This window comes from Apium graveolens, chromosome 3, assembly GCF_009905375.1.
Source record: "Apium graveolens cultivar Ventura chromosome 3, ASM990537v1, whole genome shotgun sequence".
In the NCBI taxonomy this organism is placed as follows: Eukaryota; Viridiplantae; Streptophyta; class Magnoliopsida; order Apiales; family Apiaceae; genus Apium; species Apium graveolens.
The window spans coordinates 2353965-2376349 of record NC_133649.1 but is presented as its reverse complement, the minus strand read 5'-3'; the positions used below and the strand labels follow the sequence as shown (position 1 = coordinate 2376349).

At 34.3% G+C, this 22385-nt stretch overlaps 2 protein-coding genes and 1 long non-coding RNA gene across 4 annotated transcripts; 1 reads left to right on the top strand and 2 right to left on the bottom strand.

Moving 5' to 3' along the window:
• The first annotated feature begins 41 nt into the window (after window positions 1-41).
• Window positions 42-6533, top strand: LOC141711399 (WD repeat-containing protein PCN-like). Of its 2 annotated transcripts, none has more exons than XM_074513825.1 (11): window positions 42-416; window positions 488-628; window positions 888-1170; window positions 1279-1342; window positions 1551-1664; window positions 1795-1957; window positions 2955-3108; window positions 3215-3816; window positions 4352-4530; window positions 4855-5115; window positions 6032-6533. In XM_074513825.1, exons 1-11 carry the CDS (start codon window positions 252-254, stop codon window positions 6345-6347), a joined length of 2442 nt encoding a protein of 813 aa, XP_074369926.1. In that variant the 5' UTR covers window positions 42-251; the 3' UTR covers window positions 6348-6533. The 2 variants fall into 2 exon arrangements, with proteins under 2 accessions (XP_074369926.1, XP_074369925.1); XM_074513824.1 differs by having other exon boundaries at window positions 3203-3816.
• A 614-nt stretch (window positions 6534-7147) lies between these two features.
• LOC141710512 (protein SOB FIVE-LIKE 5-like) lies at window positions 7148-8993 on the bottom strand. The gene is made up of 4 exons (XM_074513079.1): window positions 8448-8993; window positions 8254-8328; window positions 7947-8013; window positions 7148-7752 (listed from the first exon to the last, which is right to left on the bottom strand). The coding sequence occupies exons 1-4, from the start codon at window positions 8736-8738 to the stop codon at window positions 7718-7720; spliced, it is 468 nt and encodes a 155-aa protein (XP_074369180.1). The 5' UTR covers window positions 8739-8993; the 3' UTR covers window positions 7148-7717.
• Window positions 8994-17887: 8894 nt separating this feature from the next.
• Window positions 17888-21968, bottom strand: LOC141710511 (uncharacterized). Its single transcript, XR_012570954.1, has 3 exons — window positions 21835-21968; window positions 21421-21506; window positions 17888-18411 (listed from the first exon to the last, which is right to left on the bottom strand). It is a non-coding gene; the product is annotated as an uncharacterized LOC141710511 (long non-coding RNA).
• Between the last annotated feature and the right edge of the window lie 417 nt (window positions 21969-22385).

Genomic DNA, 22385 nt, shown 5'->3' with positions numbered 1-22385 from the left:
TATAATAAAATAAACATTTAAATACTTTGATGTACTTGATGCCCAAGCACTAGGGTTTTGTATGTAGACGATAGCCGTAACACAACCAAACCTCCGTATCGTTAAATCAAAGCCCTCATTTTCCTCACTCTGATCTCTCCGTCGCCGCGACGCCGTCTGCGGCGGTGAATCGTTGTCCTCAACTCACTTGATTCACAACTCGTCACTCAAAACTCACCTCAATTAAAAAATACTTATAATTACATACAGAGATGCAATATCAAGTGTTTAAAAGCAGTAGCGTTGAGTATAAGCCATCTCCTATTGTAGCGTTAGCTACGAGTCCTGATGATTCTAGAATCGCCGCCGCTCGCGAAGACGGCGCCGTCGAGATTTGGCTCGTGGCTCCTGGCGCCGCCGCTTGGCACTGCCAGCTGGTAATTTCCTCATTTTTTGGTTAATTTTGGGGTTTTTTGTGTTTTTAGGTTAATTATGTGTGTTTTTGTAGACGATTCACGGAGATCCTAATTCGAGAGTTTCGTCGTTGGTTTGGTGTAATTCGAGCGGTTTCGAGTCGTTTGGACGGTTGTTTTCTTCTAGTATTGATGGTTCGATTTCCGAGTGGGACCTTTTCGAGTTGAGACAGAAGGTATTTCTGATTCAGTAATTTGTTTTGACTGCGGTGTATGTGTTAAATGTGCATAGAATTCTAGGATTGCGGTGTATGTGTTAAATGCACATTATTCATTTTTGTAGTTTGAAATGTTTTCGTGTTTTTTATTTGATAATTGTGTTTCGGAAATGGTCGGTTCTAGGCTAAAGGAATGTCAAGTTACTTTGTAATGTCACGATATTTGCTTTAGACGATGTAAATTTTAATTAATTAGTTTTGGTTTTGTTATGCGCAGAGTGTGGTATCTATTGGTGTGTCAATTTGGCAAATGGCGGCAGCTCCATACAAAAAAAGCTCATATAGTCATGAAAAGAAGTATTCTCAGCATATTAAAGCGATTAATGATAGTAGTGATGATGATTGTAGTGAGAGTGAGAATGACGATGATTCGGTTGTGACAACGGATGGATCTGTTATTGAAGATGCAAATATCGCAATGGCCTGTGATGATGGTTGTGTGCGAATTTACACTGTTTCTGACGAGTTAATTTATAGAAAGTCATTGCCAAGAGTTAGTGGTAAGATAACTTGTTCACTACAACGGTAAAACCCGTCATTTGAAGACTTATGTCAATAATTGTTGATTTTCCATATTAAGAGCTCTTATGTATGTATCTGGTTTTCAGGACGCACTTTGAGTGTGACTTGGAGTACTGATGCAAATAAAATTTTCTCAGGAAGTAGTGATGGGTATGTAATATTTGAAAAAAAGGGCATATGTACCTGCCCTGTTACTAATGTTGCTGTAGAGTTTACATACTGAAATCTGTCATTTTTCGAGCAACAGTTAAATATTAAAATTTGAACTGAAGTAGTTTTGCTAATTTCTAGTTCTAGATTTTTTGGATGACACCAAGTTGTATATCTTCAGTCCTTGACAATAATATGGAAATTTCAGGTTAATAAGATGCTGGGATCCCGAAACAGCGCGTGAGATTTACAGGATAACAGTTGGACTAGGAGGATCAGGTAGTGGACCTGAACTCTGCATATGGTCATTGCTTTCCCTCAGGTAACCTTTGACATTCTTTATTTTAGCCAATTGTTAGATATGAGTCTTAGTGATCTCTCTTTGTGGCATTGGTTTATAATGTGGTTTTTTGCTTGGTTTTTTGACGTAAATGATTATTATCTGGTTTCAGGACTGGTACCCTTGTCAGTGCTGATAGTAGCGGTAGCGTTCAGTTCTGGGACAGTCAAATGGGAACTCTTTTGCAGGCTCATACCCGTCACAAGGGTGATGTGAATGCGCTCTCTGCATCGCCTAGTCATAATATGGTCTTTTCTGCTGGCTCGGATGGTCAGGTGTGGAATTTAGGTTTCTGCACACAAACTTTATGCGATTAAATTTTATATAACATTATTTACTTTGGCAAGTTGACCTATTGCAGCCCTTTCATCTAATAATATTGATTAACACTTGTACTGGATCTTTATTTATTACCTTATCCTAATTAGAGTTTCACCTCATCCATCTAATATGTAGTATGAAGTCCATCTATTGAGCGTGTGAGCCTTTTCTGCTTTTATTGGACTTGCTATATTTGTTCAAGACCCATAGTAGATTCTACGAGTGTGCATTTTATTTCAAGCACACAGTAATAATTGTGGACATCTTTCAGAGAGCGGAAACTTGAGTGATAAATTCTAGAGGTTAATTTTAAAGGGATTATATATCTTTTCTGTGCTTTAGGCTTGGAAAATGACAATTAAGATAGTTACAACACCCAGCAAAGGACAATTAAGATAGTTACAAAACCCAGCAGTTAGAATATAATGTATAGTGAAAAAGCCTAGAATGGATCCAGTTAGTAGAATTACCCTCCTTCAAATCTTTTTACTTTAAATCTCCATTCATCCAAGATGGATTAAGCTTTACTACATTTGAGTCATTAAACTCCATGATTATATTGAGCTAAAGAAAAAACACTAGATAGCTAAATTTGTTACTATTAAATGAGACAACAATGTGGATTTTTTTACCTTTTCTCGGTTGCGCTTCAAAGGTACTATATTGCTGTAATACAATTAATTGATTCTTATGATTAACAAAGAACATGCTTTACATGTAGTGCAACAGGAGTTGATTTTGATAGGGCAATCTTAAAATGGTCTTTATAGAGAGAGTGATTTTTAGCTTATATGTGGTTTTAAGTATCGATCTAACGTAGTTGTCTTCTTTAATATGCTAAAAAGATGTATGAATTTGTGAATATATGATTCTATTCTTTGCCTATTTTTGTTCCTTTTTATCACGGATGAACAATTATATATCAAGTTGGTTTTGTCCGTGTCTTTGTAGGTGATACTCTATAAGCTCTCAAGAGATGTATCACGATCAACTGATGAAAAGTCTTCTGTCAGATTAATAAAGAAGTGGGTCTATGTCGGTTATTCGAGAGCACATACACATGATGTGAGGGCCTTGACTGTTGCAGTACCTATAAGTAGAGAAGGTGACTTTTGGTTCCAAAATCCAGTGTTTGTATTAATTGTTTTGGGTTTTGGACCTTTGGTCATCCTTTTGAATACTTGTCTCAAATGTATCAGTGACTTCTGCAGATACGTTCCCTGATGTAAAGGTAAAGTTAAAAAAGGGCTGTGGTCAGAAGAGGCCCCATGATTTTACTTTGCACAAGTGGGCTCATGTAGGTGTTCCCATGCTTATTTCAGCTGGTGATGACACAAAGCTTTTTGCGTATGCTGCAAATGAGTTTACCAAATTGTCTCCTCATGACATATGTCCAGTGCCACAGAAACCACCAATGCAACTGGTACTCAATACAGTTTTCAGTCAAACTTCTTTGCTTCTGATTCAGGCCTCCAAGTGGTTAGATGTTTTTTGCATCCGAGCAAAAACTAGTGGTCATCCTGGTAAAATTTTTGGCCCTCCTATCAGCACTGCGACGACGGACTTGGTTGTCAGAGTCAAGAGTAAGGCTTCTCAGAAGATCATTTGTAGCTCCATGTCTAATTCAGGAGTGTTCTTTTCATACTCCGATCAAATGAAACCAAGTCTTTTAAAGTTAAGTAAAACTGAAGCTCGAAAAAGTGCATGGATTATCGAGAAAAGGAAACTTCCGAATTTGCCATTTGCACATTCCATGTGTTTCACTCATGATTCTTCTCGGCTGATGATAGCAGGGAATGACAGAAAGATATATGTAAGAATTCTCTTTGAATTTTCAGTATGCATTTCACTGTAATTCTCTTTTCACAGTGTTTTTTGGGTTATTGTTATTCCTTTTCTTCTACTAATTGAGCCATGGTATTACTCTTTCATACGCAACTCCAGTGATTCAGATCAAGTATATGTTTAGGGTTGAAGAACTTATTATCTTTACATTTGAATACTAGTATACAAAAATCAAAATAACAGTCGGAGTCTTCCTGACATCTCAACATCGATATGACCCACTGTTAAATATTGGTCAAGTTATTCAAAAGACTGCAATATATATTGCTCTGATCATATTACCGGTGTCTTTAAGTCCTTGACTATGCCCTTCTGTAGTGTTGCATTTGCATATTGCCCTTTCCAGTCATACTTCTAATTTTACTGCCATAAATGTTTTTGCATTTTTTGTATGATTGCCTTAATAAAGATTCAAGTTAATGCTCTTTAAAAGCCCGTAGATTTCTAATGTACCTTGATGAATACTCACAAGCACATATACTGTGTATTTTTTTGCGATGCAGGTTGTAGATGTGGAAAGCCTTAAACTGATTTGCACATACACCCCTCGTTGCAAGGACATCGATGATGAAATTCTCAGCGAGCCTCCTATAACAAGGATGTTCACTAGTCCTGATGGACAGTGGTTGGCAGCTGTCAACTGTTTTGGAGATATATACATTTTTAATCTGGAAATACAAAGGTACTGATACTGTTGTAGCAACTAGCAATTGTTGATCCAAAGAGTGCAATAAGTTGCTTTGTAAATATGCCAGACAAGTATTTCATTAGCCTTTGAAGAATTACCTAGGCCGATTGATATAGTATCCTTGATGAACTCTTTAGAAATTGCTGAGCTTCCATTACATTACAACTTAAATTTGATTAAAAAAATGAAATTTTTTATATACATTTTTAAAATTGTTTTGAGCCTAGGAATCTGGATGTATTTGAAATATCATCTTCAGTTTAAGTTATCATATATATGAGGTAGTATCTGATGTTCATCATCTATATCTTGGAACAGACAACACTGGTTCATTTCCAGATTAGATGGCGCTTCTGTTGCCGCTGGTGGTTTTACGCCTCGAAATAGTAACATCCTTGTAATATCCACCTCCTCAAATCAGGTATATGTATTTGATGTGGATGCTAAACAGTTGGGTGAATGGTCTATTCGGCACACATTTACTCTTCCCAAGAGTTACATAGAATTTCCTGGAGAGGTTATAGGACTTACATTTCCAACGTCCCCAAAGGCTTCTTCTGTAATTGTCTACAGTGCCTGGTTTGTCATTTTACTCCCTACTTTATTGATGCTGTTGACTCATGTTTCTTTTTATTGTGTATGTGGAGATAGAGAGAGTGAGGTGAAATTTGAGTGGTTATATGTTTTTTGCTTTTTATTTTCCGCCGGCTTTATCTGTCATATTTTGTAGTATGACTTGCATATTTGAGTGGTGTAGTATTGTTTGATTGGAACAATTGTTGCAGTCAAATCAAGGTAAAAGGGTAGATACAGGTTTGTAATTTTCTTATTGTGGCATTGATTTGTGGGGAAAAAACTATGCTCTGCTATAAAATAACCAGATTCTCTATTCAAAATGTGTGAATGCAAGACAAGAACCCAACCCTCCTTGTATATATAAACATTTGTTGGTTCTTGTGGGAACTTGTGGGGTGTATCAAGTATAAAATCATGTTCTTTTACCTTTCTTCTGATACCATATGCGGGTGGTTTATCTACAGCATTCATTATAAGTACCAGTAGTATCTCTTAAGACTTAAAGAGTAACCCTAGTTATATAATTATGTCATGGGTTCAATTCTCCATTCCAACAATATTTTATTTAGCAAAAAAAAAAAAAAGAGTAACCCTAGACTTCCCAAAGGTGAAAATGTCTAGGTTGTTTCAAGGTGTTTTTGTTTTCACATAAACGTGGTTAGACTTGAATGAGGCTGATTGAATCATGTTAAATCTTTGGCCTGAATGAATTAGGAGACAATATTTGCATGTCAGTGCTGTAAAAAATGTAGCTAACTGGAGTATTAAATGAATTTGTACTTTCCAGAAAGTAGCTTAATTACGATTTGTATGCCACACTTCGACAATAGCTATCAAGTAGATATTTTATGATTGAAGTTCTACGAAATGAATATTATCGTTGAAATAGATTTTGATGTTTGTATTGTCTGTGTTACAGGGCGATGTGTGAGATAAACTTTGGATCACCGGTGTCTCAAGTTGATGATCATGATATCGTAATAGATCTAGATACTGCAATGGAGAAATTACCTGGTTCACCTTTGAATAACGAATTGAAAAGAAAGTTAAAGGACTATGACTTGAAAATTAAACAAACTGGTAAGAAGAATTTTAAGTTTCACCTTTTTAAAAATCCTGTATTGTTTGTCGGACATCTTTCGAAAGATTCTCTCTTTGTCATGGAAAAACCATGGAGTCAAGTGGTTGCAACATTCGATGCCCCGCCTGTGCACAGACATATCTATGGTACATAACTCCATGTTTTGAAGGAGAAATTTTGATAGAGCAGGCGAGAGAGAGTTCAGATGTAGAAGTCAATGTGCATTCAGAGGCTATCCCATATGTTGTGCTTGTGCCATGTAATCCATGATTTTATTTATTTGTGAAAGTATTTTTCTAAATATTCTTCATTTACTTTCTAAAGTATTTTCGTTGGAATACTTCGGAATTGACTAATTCTCTCCTATTCTTTCACATATATGTTGACTTGGAGCAATTCCAACACAAAACTATAACAATATGATTATAAGTTTTTGAAATTCCAACACAAAACTATAACATATATTTGTTCTATTTGAATATTTGAGAAATCTTTCAGTAGAAATGTATTATCTTCGTGTTTGCATTATGGGAACTAGTAGAGGTGTCTGTACTTTCATTCTTACCCATACTCTTCGTCAGGACGTTTATTGTGGGACGGAGGTAGTATCTTTTAAATGTTACTAGTTACATACTCCTACATGTTTATGTTCGCTACGTTTTTTTCCCGTTGTATAAACTATAAGACTCACTGTAAGTATAAATCGTTAGTTACGAGTTCAACGACTAAATGAGTCAATTATAATGCTAGGTGTACAGAATCGTGCACATGTGCACATTTAGATATTATATGTCTTGGCGGAAATTTGATGATAATTCGAAAGAAGGTGGTAGCACGGATGCCTTGTCTTGTAGCTTAGCTCTCTGTCACTTTCCAGAGCATGGGTTCAGATTCTAAGGAGAGGATAAGAACTTGAATGCATATTTTCATAATTATCCCCATTAATTAAATAATAAATAAGAATTTAATTATCCTAGAGCCACCAAAACTTCAATCATATATGTTTATAGTACATCCTACACATGGGTCACATTCTTCCTTCTTGGTAGCTGCAATAAGTTGGTAATTGCAGCCCTTTTGTTTTTTACATGGAGATGGAAGTCAAGTTAATAGCAACGTGCGCCGCTAGCTCTTGTCTGCTCGATTTGTGTTACCTGTCTTCCTCCGACACCTTAAGGTTTTCGTCTTGTAGATGGACTTTATTCCACACTTTTCACACCCAGGAGTGAGTTATTTGGTTTTGTGAAGTACCCGGTAGGGAGTTTTCAAACTACTGTTTCAGTTGAAGCATTATTGTAGAAACAAAATAAGGAATTCTAGTAAATGACAATAGAAAAAGATTTGTTTTTTTTTAATTATTTTATTAAATTTCATGAGCTCAGGTTGTTCCCCAATGTATTGACAGGAACAATTAAATATACAACAATGTTAACTGAAAAGGATCCTTAAAACATAATGCACTTCTCTTTTTCTTTCTCTTGGGATTGAGCTGCAGCAGCAGCAGAGACAAAAAAACATAGAATATCATTGCCATTTGTAATTTCTTGCCTGAAAATCACCTGAAAGGACCATAATATAAATCAACTCTTCTCTTGCATATGCAAAAATGCAGTACAGACCGGTGACCTCTTGGTCTAGTGGTACCGGTACCACCCTCGCTCCCTTTACAAGATGTTGAGGGTTCGGATTTTGTCAAAGACAAGATCAGAAAACTAAATAAATTAGATGCAATGTAGTTTCAACAAATAACAACCTGATTTATTTAGGTCTGTGAACGAGGATTTACGGAACCCGAGATGCTGATTCAGTGAAGATTTCCCCTGCAGAAAGATGTGCACAATGTAAGAATACAGTCATTGCAAGACAATATTGTAAGGGTTTGTGGCCATGAGCACATGCTAAGCACTGAAATCTATAAATTTGAAGTGTTTTGATTGGTGTAGTTGTTATGAATGCAGGGGGTTCACCACTATTAAGACTAATCAAAACAAGTCAAAATTATAAAAGTTTGTGATTATTGTGTGCCCATGAACACACGACAGAATATCCGAGACAGTCACCTTATAGTGTGTTGTTGAGAAACCTTGTGTTTCTTGCTCATAAGAAGCTTGGTTGGTAGAAAGAGCCATCTTCTTCTGAAAAACATATAAACAAGCACATGAATATCAGTATATGTGCACACATTATATGAACTACTAACAAATTTTCTGATCTTGTTTCGGAACAGAACAAGGAAGCTATGTAATAAACTTGCCTTAGAAAAACTAAGAACAGGGGAGCTAGCAGTGTCATCAAGACAACAATCCTCGATGAACTTCCCTTTGTTTTCTGTGATTTTTGTATTGCGCTTCTTTATTTTTCCTTGTTTATCATGTCTAGGCCATGAAGATGCATCAGAAACCATTGACAAATCTTCATCTTCATCTTGCAAAGTAACCCTCTTGGTCCTTTCGCTTTTGTACTTGTCATATGTAGAATTCGATGATTGATCCAGATACGCTGTCCATCCAGATTCGCATCCGCTACTGCATTCAGTAGTCGACATGTTCTTGTGTAATTTTACAGAACGAGGAAACAGAACAATTGTTTGAGAGAGTGAAATGTAGGTACATGAACTGAATACTGAATAAAGTTTGTGTTTTATGCAAGCATATAAGTAGGGAGGCTGGTTGCAAGCGTTTGTTATAGCATACCATACCCCGGTAAGTGTAAACTATGATTTTTGCTCTTAATATATAAGACTCATGTTTTCACCTATGCGGTATGATATACTGTAATACACATTTGTCCTAAACTATCCCATAAACCGAAAAATTCTAGAGGTCCCTAAACATTTATCAAATGATGTAGTATCAAAATATAGTACTACTTGACCGGGGCCATGGTACATGTACATGTTGTGAATGCATATGGCTCATATTTTCACATATGCGGTATGATATGCTTTAATACTCGTTTGTCTTAGACTATCCACCAAACCGAAAAATTCTAGAGATATCGAAACATTTATCAAATGATGTATCAAATACTAGTACTACTTGACAGTGGCCATGGTACATGTACATGTTGTGAATGTATAGGGCTCATATTTTCACGTATGCGGTATGATATGCTGTAATACAGTACTATCCACCAAACCGAAAAATTCTAGGAGGTCCCGAAACATTTATCAAATGATGTATCGAATACTAGTACTACTTGACAGTGGTCATGGTACATGTACATGTTGTGAATGTATAGGGCTCATATTTTCACGTATGCGGTATGATTGAAACCGAAAAATTCTAGGAGGTCCCGAAACATTTACAAATGATGTATCGAATACTAGTACTACTTCTACTTAACAGTGGCCATGTTACATGTACATGTTTTGGGATTGGGACCTATAGTAGCTGCAGTAAAATAATGAGATTTTAGTTAGCTTGTCCTAAGTAAAATCTATCACTCTCTTCATTGTTTTAACTCTCTTGTCAATGGAATTAAGAATTGCCAGTTGGCAGACTCTGAATAATTGGCCATTGACAAATCAGAGTGCAGGAGTGTAAATTGTAAAAATAGTTTTTATTTTATTTAAAAATCATTTACATTTGTACAGAAGCCAGCTCAATGACAACTTACACAGCTTTAATGGGGTACGGCGTAACGGTCCTACTGTTATCTTCATACACCCAATGCCGTTTCTTGATAAGAGTCCCGTGAATATATCATTCTAATTTTGAATCTCACTGTAGATCCATATTAAGTAACTAAGTACATTTTCTGCGATTTTTTTTAACAGTAGATAACCCGCAGCAGCTACCATTCGGATGCGTACTGGGTAAACCCTACGGGCTCACGCAAACCACGTGAACCAAGCCAATACACATTTAAGTTACAGGTTCTGACTCAGGAGGCATAATCATAAATTTAGGTTATTACTTCTCCAACCTCCTCATCATTATTGTTGTAAATTTTATTGTGTACGGTTCCGATGATCGTTACCGTCTAACCGTTATAATTTTTTGCAAATAGGTGTAATTCTGAAAATTAACCTGAATAAAATGGTTGTCACACTATTTGCGATTTTTTTCGAGTATTTCATCTATTCGAGAAATATTTCTACCGGCACATGATTTGTCAATCATTGCATATTATGGATTAGCGTACTCGTTTATCTTACAAATGTACTGTTGATAAATTGTGTAACTTGCAACGATGTGTATTGATGCGATATTCCAACAATAGAATAATAACGACAATAACGATGCGTAAATATCATTTTATCGGGTTAAATTGTTCGATATCGCTTGTCACTTTGGTTAGATATGTTCGGTAAAAATTATAAATTTGAGTAAAGTTTTATGCATGATTATTTGAATTTACGCAATGTTATGAGCTATGTTGATTAACTTAGGGGTCATTTGTTAATTCCTGAACCAAACTAAAAGTACCGGACGAGTGATTATTGACTGATTAAGATTGTTTGTATATTTATTTATTTTTCTGGACGAGGCAAATTTTCCTCTGGATGACAGAGACTTAAATTTTATTCTGAATTACATTACACCTGTATTGTGGTTTACTGTGTCCATGTTTGTTGGGAAAAAAAATGACTAATATGTCTTTTATATTAATTTTATATTTTATTATCATTATCCTTTTATATTCATTTGACATAATCATATTTTATAAATATCATATGAAAAATAATTTATTGTAATTAAATAAATACTCCATCCGTCCCTAAATATATGTCCATTTTGATTTTTGACTGGTCAACTTGATCAATTTTTGACTGAATTTACATATATTATATAACTGACAAAAATAATTAAAATAATATCATTGAAAAGTACATTTAGTCTATTTTAAAATGTAACTTGCATATTTGAAAAATAATTAATCAATAATTTTTTATATTAATTCAAAAATTGGTCAATTAGACTTATAGAAAAATAAAATGGACATGTAAATAGAGACGGAGGGGGTAAAGAAAACTATTGATTTTATAAGATTGTACCTTTCTTTAAAATGTTATGATTACGTATAAAGTTGATAAAAATATTTTATGCTTCTTCTAGAAAATATGAAAAAATTTGACATGACATTTTATTAATAACTTAAAAAAATACATTATTTAGAATTTTATTTTTTTTATTAAACGACATTACTCATCCAGTATTCAGATAATCAATCATCCATCAATTTTATTTATTCAGAAAAGATGGTTCAGATTTAACAAATGACCCCTTATACTATTAGTTATGATCGCTCACCGGTTAGGATATACTCCCTCCATCCTACCGGATTTTTTATATTGAGGTACGGGAGATCGGCACACATTTTAAAACTCCCGTAAAACATAATTCACTATATATATATATATATATTTTTAAAAAATAAAATTATAATATTTAAACTTTAATACAAAAAAAAAAGAAATTTCTAAAAATAAATTATAGAGCTATATATTATAATACCCTTAAAATACGTGTCAAGCAGGACGGAGGGAGTACCGTAATATGATTCCGTTAAGTTCAATTCCTAATCCGGTAACTTAACACTACAGTTGCATATATTACCAGGTTAGCTACTTCATCTGATAGGTAAATCACAAAAAGAGAAAGAGGAAAGCTCCAAGTGTTATGAGCTCCAAATGTGTGTATAATTGGACCCTACGAGTGTTGATGCTAAGTGCTAACCCACTTCATAACTTTGAATCGACCTGCGTTTAGTTACCTAATAATCTAGGACGTCATTTAACATGTGCATCTCAACTTTCTTGGTTGTGGTCCGTCTAAAGGATATACTCAAAATGTTTGATTTGATCATTATCGTATAGACGCTACCCTGCTACCCTTCAGATTTGCACTGGGTAAATCCCACGGGCTCACATAATAGTCTGCAAACTACGTGAACCAAGATAAACCGTATTTAAGCGACAAATTCTGACTCAGGAGCCACAATCATAAATTCTCCTCCCGTAGGATTCGAACCTTTGACTAAGAGTATAGTTATCAACTCTTTAACAAATTGAGTCAACGCTTGCGGGCTAACAAATTACTTTCAGCCAACTTGACTGGGATATACCAGCCGTTTCATTGTGGACTGCCGCAATATTTCATTGCGGCTGCGCCAGCTGTATCCCATCCAACGATGACCGGTGAACAATCCCCTACGAAATATGTGTATGGTAAAATGCATTATATGGTTAGAGATATCTATCAATGGGATAGTAGATTTGCAACCCAACCCCAAGCATTATAGGTGCTAGTTGATTCAGTTGGACCCCTTGTGTGCAAAATATCCATCATTCTGAACATGTAATCCAAGCCAAACAATGAAGGGGAACATTATTGTTGAAGATGATACCTAATAAAAGAAGATATTTGTAATAATGGTACTCCACAAAAAATTAAAAATTAAAATCTAAACTAACAAGATTCTGTGACACTAGGTTATCAAATATCCTGCTGCTGCTGCTTCGTACTCCCTCTGTTTTTTTTTATTTGTTGCTTTGACTTTTGCACACATTTCAATGTGTTTTGACCGCATAGTTAAAATTATCATTTATAAAATTTTCTTTTTGTAAATAAAAGTAGACAACTTATATTTTAATTCACAAAAAAGAAAAAAATTAAAATTATATTTTTAACTAACCGATCAAATCACATTAAAATACGTGTAAAAATCAAAGCGACAAATAAAAAAACCCACAGAGAGTACGATGATTCAGCAATCAACACTTATCCGTAAATTCTTCATCTATTGCTGACTCTGAAAATAGGATTCTGCTCTGGACAGACTGTCTTGTTGTTTTTATAAAATAAAGTTTTAAGTCCAAAGATTAGGGACAACTTGATAACAAATCATGTAGCCTGTCTGGTCCTCAAACGTACTTGTTGGGGTTAATTTTTGTATGAACGAGTTACTTGACATGTTATCATGACTCGAAACAGGAAGGGTCTTGGTTCCTAATTTTAGATTAACTGGTTATTTAATATGGATAATTGTCGAGATTGACCATGTGGAGATAATATTTAAGAATTTTGGCTTTATATTTTGCCAAAAAATTCAACTCCTCATTGTTGGTGAAATTGTAATTTGGTACTACATGATAAAACAATTTAGTTATGGTATTCACAATTGGAAAATCCATCCATATCCGGTAGGGGCGGATCCGGGATTTAAACTCCGGTGGACACTGACTATAACTTGTGAATACAAATTTATATTTTTGAACTTTCGGGGACAGTTTATATATCTTCAAAAATTAATAATATAAAATTTTATTTTAGGGGAAACACGGTCCCTCGTGCCCCTTACTTGATCCTCTCCCGAATTCTACCTGTACATGCTGGTTACAACAGAATACTGATACTAATAATGAGGCATCATGCACCCTGCCTATCTCATAACAAACATTGGCATTCAAAAGAAATAAAACACCACATACATTTCTAGTATAAAGAAAACAACACATTTCTTGACCTTCTTAACTTAACCACTTTATAGGGTTGTCAAAGGCTTCCTAGCTTCCTTCTTATAGACAAATTTTCCAAAAATATTGATTTCTGTCATGTGCTCTTAGTTTTTTTTATCGTAGGGAACCCCATTTGATAGCCAGAGTCATTTTTTACGGGTGCGCACTGGGTAACTGTAAATCACGTGAAACAAAATAAACCGCATTTAAGCGACATGCTCTGGCTCAGGAGGCATAACCATAAATTCTCTTTCCGTGGGATTCGAACCTGTGACCAAATCAAAATAATAGTTATCCCTTCTTTAACCAACTGAGCAAACTTGTCATGTTTCTTTTTTCAATTTTTTTCATTCTTGACAGCTTGCTTCTAGCTACCTTACTAGCACCTAGCAAGTCTCCTTAAACAAGCTATATTGATTAATAAATTTCTGAAACCAAGGGGCTGTTTGGTACAGGGAAGCAATATGGTTGTGAAGATTTATAAGCCAATGTATTGGTTGTTGCCGACTTGGGATCACAAAATAATAAGAGCAAGTGATGAAAACTGAGTAAAGGTCTTAGTAGCCTTTTGTTTTGGCCATGGTTTGATTGACTTCTTATGTATAAATTTCCACTTATGACCTTGTGGCATGGATCCATATCACAAGATTCTTTATTCTTGGTCTTCTTTGATGAGATATGAATGTGCATTTTGTTATATGATCAATCAATTATACATGAGGAGTTAAATAACCTAGTAGAAATGCTCATATGAATTTGCAACAGTTTCCTATATTTGTATGGTGAGATTGCAGTTTAGTACTTGCATGTGGCATTTTTGTTTTTCAAGTTATTTGTTATAGAAATCAACAATTTTATTCTATTTTATAAAAGGAGGAGGATGTTTACAGATTTCTTAAAGCCTTAATGTTTGAAGGGCTATTTATAGATTCTTCCCAGAAACTCGAAAATTTGTTAGGAAATGCAGCAATGGGAGTCCATTATGATAATTATGAAAGTGAAGCAATGGCTCTTAGCTTAGACAGTACTTATTACCAACAAAATGTTGATGATCAAGAAACTCGAGAAGAGGAAGTACAGTTGAAATATTTCTCTGAAATGCCTTGTTATAAGAAACTCGAGAATAACAGATAATGTAACCTCATTGCAAACCTTACTTTGCTTCAAGATCAAGTTTATAAGAACAATTTCTTTTCTTTATCTAATGCAGGCCTAATAATCAGGCAAAGATGTAACAAGTACGATCTTCAAGCTTTACAGGACTTGATATAAGAAAAACATACTAATTGAAGAATAGACCTGTATCTCCTCCATTGTTCTTACTCCACATTCTACACATTCTCCAATAGTTCAGTAGTATATTTATTCTACTAAAATATGATTACACGTTATCCTATTTTTTTATATATTTATATAAATATTTTAAATCATACAAATCATACAAATGCAATATATATTGCTAATCGGTCTTTATATGTATAGAACACGTGAACACGAAAACTCTTTTTGAAATGTGTGATGTATATGTTCTAGTTTATTTAGTTTTTCTACTTGCCATTTTATAAACAAAATATATTTATTTATAATTTACTTTTTATATTTGTTATTTTTTTAAGCAATTAGTTTTGTTGAATGTATTGCTTTTAAATATTTTAATATTTATGTTCTATATTTTTATATTTTACCAATTTTAATATTTATGATTTACATTCACTTTTATTGGGTGTCCAGTAATTTTTATTTGGTGAATTGTTTGTAACTATTTCGGTCCACTAAATATTGTTACATAAATTCATATATATATATTGTAATTTCACGTTTTGTATTTTGTGATTTATTTGAAAAAAAAATTGTATTAAGTAATATTTAAAATTAAATTCAAAACTTTTATGTATTGTGTTATTTAACATTAAAAAAAATCTCATTTAATTTAATATTTGTGTTTTTACCGTTAAACCTTTTTAAGGTAATACGGTTAGGACCGAGAAAAAATATTACTTTATCGGTAGTAAAAATACATTGTGTCCATTATGTCAGCACCGGAATAAAATATTATTTCATCGAGATTATTAGATTATGTTATTCCAATTCTATGAGACCCAGTCCCAGAGCCTACATAACAAACAAACACTAATCTGCAGATGAGAAGGTAATTAGTGGCTTATCAATGCAGACATCAGAAGCTCTCCGTTTTCTAGAAACAAAATTGTATAAAGACGAATTGCCCAGATCTGAAACGACCTGGATTCATGATAGGTTAATCAGAGCTGAGAAGGAACATGGTGATGATCCAGACGTAAAACAATTGTTGTCTGAAATAAGACAGCTTGCATATGATACAGCAGAGATGGTTGATAACCAACAATCTACGTTCCGCCAACTGTCTAATATCTGGAAGATTTTATACCTACTTTCTTGTGGTTGCATACCAGGTGATCTTCGAAGCCAACTCAAGATTATTAAAAGGAATGTAAAGCTTATAAGATCAAAGTTTTGTTCGCTCATGAGTATAATGCTGCATTTTTCAAGTATGAAAGCACAGGCTTACTTGGATAAAATGTCGCTTCCACGACGATGATCTGAGTATCACTTTCTGCTTTATGCTACAATAACACAACAGTTGAATGTTTGATTCTGTTGGCTAAATTAATGAATCATTGTTGTTCTTTGCTTTTTACCTCAGTTTTTATAATTGTGGAATGTATTATGCATAGTTTGATTTCAGAATAAAAGCTTGGTTTTTATTTCATAACATTGTCCTATTGGTGTGCAATATATATATTGCATTTGTATGATTTCAGAATAAAGAAAAAGAATGTTGGTAATATTTGTTATAAACTTGAAGCAAGGAGGTTTGCAATGAGGTTACATTATCTGTTATCTTCTGCTAGTAGATCTTTTTCAGTTTAGCATCATTTAGAGGCCTAAAACAATTGCTGCAGTACTTGCCTGATAGAAGAGAGGCGCTGAACGCAGACCTTAGGTAGGCTATCTAGCTCACTGCTCTCGACGCTTCTACTAAAACCAAAAACCCCCCCACCAGGAAGACAAAGTTAGCTGGTTTAGATGATCCAGATGCAAGTATCCAACCATGGAGCTGTGTCCTCTTTATCGATAACCAAGCATATCCTGCAATACGACTTGTTTTTAATAACCAATATGTTTGTTTTTCTTGAATAGTTTAAAAAGACCATGCTTTATAGTTTTTGATTGTTTGTTTGAGGGGGTTATCTCAGTCTAAGCATGTGGTTATTTATATTAAACTACTAGTACTATATTAGGCTTCTTCAGTTATGTTTAAGTTCTCTTCTACCTTCAACACTATACTTCAGACACAAGTGAAGCTTGAGCTACATTTTACAGTAAAAAAGCTTAGCAAATAGAGAGAAACATGAAAAACAATGATGATACTATGAATATGAATAGAAATGATGGTAATTACTTGTAATGCTAATGCTAATATTCACAAGGTAATATTAGTATAAAATGAATGTGCTTAAATATTTCTTCTCTTGTAGTCCATTATGATAATTATGAAAGTGAAGCAAATGGCTTTTAGCTGAGACAATACTTATTACCAACAAAATGTTGATGATCAAGAAACTCGAGAATTAAGAAGAAGTTCAGTTGCAATATTTCTCTGAGAATGCGGATTCCCAAACTGATGATCCTTTTTCTGGGAATTGCAATGCCCAAGAACTAGACAACAGCACCATGATTCATAATCAAGGTTCTAATGCACCTGTTTCGGGCTTTGTTGAGTCAAAGGGCTATGGAGATTTACAGTGCTTAAGCTTGTGCTTGGCTCCCAGTCCAGCAGTATCACACCTTCTAGGCAAATCTCACCCACTGAGACTCTGAGACTCATTGTTTAGCCATACAAGCCAAGAAGAGAGGGTCAGCTAAATTGAGCACAAAACAACCTTCTCATCGATAATCTATCGATACTTTTGGGCAAAGAATATCTCAGTATAGAGGTGTCACAAGGTTAGTTCAGAATTCAGATTGTTCATTTGTGTACATTTTATTTTTATATTTAGAATTTTTTATAAGCTGATGATTAATCTAGTACAAATTATGTTATGCTTAGGCAAATATGTACCGGTAGATTTGAAGCTCATTTGTGGGATACTAGTTCCACAAAAGAAGGCCAAACAAGGAAAGGGAGCCAAAGTAAAGAATCTGGGGCGTAGCCAGCCTATTGGCAGTGGGGTCAGTTGACCGCACTCAACTTGAAATCATATATAAATTTTAATTATATCAGTCATAAATTGGTCAAAATTTACACGTAATTTTGATGTTTTGAGCCCACTAAAATAAAATTTATATTCTAAACAGAGAAAGCGAGCTTAGGGCCGAATGTTGCGATTGATCTAATTATCTCGTGAATTCTCATCTTCAATTCTTTCAATGCTTTCGCATTCAGCCTCTTATTCTTGAACATGGTAAATCTTTTCTTGAACCAGCTCTGATTCTTAAAGTCATCCGTCTTTTCTGAGTTAAGACGCGTGACTAGGGCAGTGTACATGCCTCCAATTTCTTGATATTCCAAATGAAGATATAGGACTCGGTAATCATCACGTCATCTCTCCAATGCTTCATTCACAAAGCTCTCCAGACGATCAAATTCTCTGTCAAACGATTTCAAATCATTCCAAGGGGTCATCTTTTCCTTGTTTCAGTGATTGGCGTGCTTCTTCTAGATCGGTGCCAATAGTAGCCGAAGCAAAAGTGGTCGCAAAGATCGAGGCCATACCTAGGTCAAAACAAAAAACATTAAAACTATATCCAAATTAAGATATGCTAACCTATATAATGGTAAATACTAATATGCATTAAAAACGGGAATTTGGATTTATAGGCACTATACCAGAACTCATCTCTTGCAGATTCTAGCCTATGCAAATAAACAATGCAATTACCAACTTCATATACTTTGTAAGTACAGATCAGGAATTAAAAGTCTCATTTACAGCACTAATTTATTAGGTAGGAGTAGGATTTGCAGTCCACAAGGAGGTACACACAATATAAATGCAAAATGTCAATAAAGTTGGACATTATTTAGCAAAAAAAAAGTTTCGACATGTAACCATAAGCAAAAAAGTTGGTATTTGGCAAATACAGCTTTGATCACAAATTCACACCAGGGGGTAGTTTGTGTAAAAAAAATTTGCACTAGTGCATATACAAGATCTACAAGTGAAATAACTTGTTTGAAATTAGTTCCAGCAAAGAAACACAGCACAATTTACCTTTTCTGTTTTGTATTTCACCATAAGGATTTAAAACCAAAAAGAGGTCTGCAAGTTGACATGGGAATGATGGAAGAAGAAAAGAACAACGCAGTAGTTCAACTATTAAATCAAGATCCGTTCCACAATCTCAAAAATGTATACACTCAGAAATAAGTACATGGAGACATGTAGAAGCATCTGACGGATGTATATAGTACACACTAGAGGATCATGATTATTAACAACATAAGCTTGATCGTTAACATCAGCAGAAGTAGACGACATTTTGATAAGAAAATTCTTAGTAATTTTCACAAACAGTTGTGCAAGATCAATTAAGTAGAAGTATCTCAAGATCGACGCTTTCAGATCAACCATAGTTCGATAAACTTGCAGTATTCAACTAAATCAACAACGTTTAGACGAAAAATCAATCAATCGGAACGATACGAAGAACTTTAGATCGTTTTTGCAGAAAATTGCAGGATACAAAACTTCAGAATATCAATAAGATTGAGTAAAAAGAAGGATTTGCACTAATATGTACACAAGATATACAGATATGAAATAACATGTTAGGGACTTGTTATAACAAATGGAAACAATAGACAAAATTATAAATGTATAAGATCTAGTAATAGACCAAAGTATCAAGACCACATAGACTCAGCTCATTCCGATAGAGTAAACAGCTGCTACCTGACAAATGAGTACGTATGTCTTATGGTCTAAGTTCTAACCAAATTTCAGTTTAGGACATCACAATTTACCTTTTCTTTTTTGTATTTTATCATAAGTGATTTAAAATCAAAAAAGAGGTTTGCAACTTGACATGGGAAAGATAGAAGAAGAAAAGAACAACGCAGTTCCACTATTAAATCAAGATCCGTTCCACAATCTCAGTCTGCTAAATTTAATAATGATACAAGGTTTAACCTTAGATTTGGTTTACACGGACTATTACCATGAGCTAGAAAATACTCAGTTGAGCTGGATCATCAATTTGGTTGATCAATAATAAATATAACACAAACATCCATACATATGAGGCAAAAAAGACAATTCAAATCAGCCAACATATCAAATTGTACATTCAGTAACATAGAGAAATTGACATATGTAACAGAAGAGATTGAATTACCTTAAACTCGATTCAAACCCTAAAGGCCCAATTGAACTCGAATGAAGCCCCAAACTTGAAACAGGCCCTAATTTCGAAATCGGCCCTGAGAAAGATTGAATCAATTGAAAATAAAGTAAGTGTGTACATATGTGTAAGAAAGAGGAGAGAAGGGAGTGCAGAGATGTGTGTGTAATAAAGAAGTAAGTGTGTGTTCACATACAATGTGTGTGTAGCAGAGAGGGGGGGGGGGAGAGAGAGAGAGATGTAAACAAGAATTTGCACCGATGATAAATTGATAATACCTTCAAGAAACAAAGATGAAACAAGTGTTGATTGTTTTATTGTGAAGAGGGGAGAGAGAGGGATATATGAAACAAGCCACTACTGTAATTCTTTTTTTTTTGCTAAATAATACGAATAACTATCACATACAATTAACAACTTTTTACCATACTGCCATTAAATCAAATCAAGACCGCATAGACTTAAGCTTCTTGAAGTAAAATGCTGCTTCCGAACAAATGAGTATGGTCTAACCAAATATAAGTTCAGGACATCACAATATTCGCTTATTTTTCGACTATTTATCTAAGTACTTTAAAACTAAAAAGAGGTCCACAACTTGACATGGGAATGATATCAGAATAAATGAACAAGCCACTACTTCCATTATCCCAATTATTGTTCGATAAGCTGAATCTTTATATTAACTAAAATTACATGGTTCAACCATGTTGTAACAAGTAACACATGTCTTTCAGGAAAAAAAGAAAATAAAAGAAATACCGCGACAGGTAGGATTGCAGTCCAGAAGCAGGTACACACAAAATAAATGCAAAATGTCAGAAAATTATTTAGCGAATACAGTTTAGGTCACTATCAGGAGCCACTATTGTTCCATCAACAAAACCGACCTTATTCTTAGCCGATAACACCAACAGCAATGACCTCTTCCAGTTATTGAATCCACTACTATCAAATTTAACCGAAACTAAATGAATTGAAGAAGCATCTGGCGGATGTATATAGTACACACTAGACGATCATGATTATTAACAACATCAGCTTGATCGTTAACATCAGCAGAAGTAGACGACATTTTGATAAGAAAATTCTCAGTAATTTTCACAAACAGTTGTTGTGCAATATCAATTAAGTAGAAGTATCTCAAGATCTACGCTTTCAGATCAACAATAGTTCGATAAACTTGAAGTTTTCAACTAAATCAACAACGTTTAGACGAAAAATCAATCAATCGGAATAATACGAAGAACTTCAGATCAATAATATAGATAACACAAACATCCATACATATGAGGCAAAAAAGACAATTCAACACAAATATCAAATTGCACATTCAATAACATATAGAAATTAACATATGTAACACAAGAGATAGAATTACCTTAAACTCGATTCAAACCCTAAAGGCGCAAATTGAACTCGAATGAAGCCCCAAACTTGAAACAGGCCCTAATTTCGAAATCAGCCCTGAGAAAGAGAGAAAGATTGAATCAATTGAAAAAACCCTAAAATAAGTGTGCACATATGTGTAAGAAAGAGGAGAGAGGGGAGTGCAGAGATGTGTGTGTACTAAAGAAGTGTGTGTTCACATACAGTGTGTGTATATCAGAGAGGGAGAGAGAGGGGGGAGAGAGAGGGGGAGAGAGAGAGAGAGAGCGAGGGAGGGAGGGAGAGAGATGGAGAGAGAGAGAGAGACAGACAGACAGACAGACAGAGAGGGAGGGAGGGAGAGAGATGGAGAGAGAGATGTAAACAAGAATTTGCAACGATGATAAATTGATAATATCTTCAATACCTTCAAGAAACAAAGATGAAACAGGTGTTGATTGATTGATTGTGAAGAGAGGAGAGAGAGATATATGAAATAAGCCACTACTGTATAATTCTTTTTTTTTTTGCTAAATAATTGATTGTGATTCTGCGCTGGTACCTTCATAACAAACTTTGCCGCCAAGATCGTTTTTAATTTTTTGACTATATTACCCTTTCATTTTAACCTCAATTACTTAAATATCTATTATATTAAGCCCTTTCTCAGGGTTAGGAAGGGATGGGTTCATACCAGGTATTATAATATTTAAATTTAAATTCAAACGTTTTTGAGTTATCCAAATTTAAATCTATTGGATTTTGGATTATATTGAATATTTTTTTGAATATCCGAAATTACTAATAATATGATTAAATTTAATACCAATGATACATGCAAACACGAATGATTACATTTATATAATACATAAAATTTTAATTTAATAAATAATTGTAATAAAACACATTATATTGCACGTGTTTAAATGGTATGGCGATTGCAATCTAAGATTTGTTAATATCATATAATATTTAGTA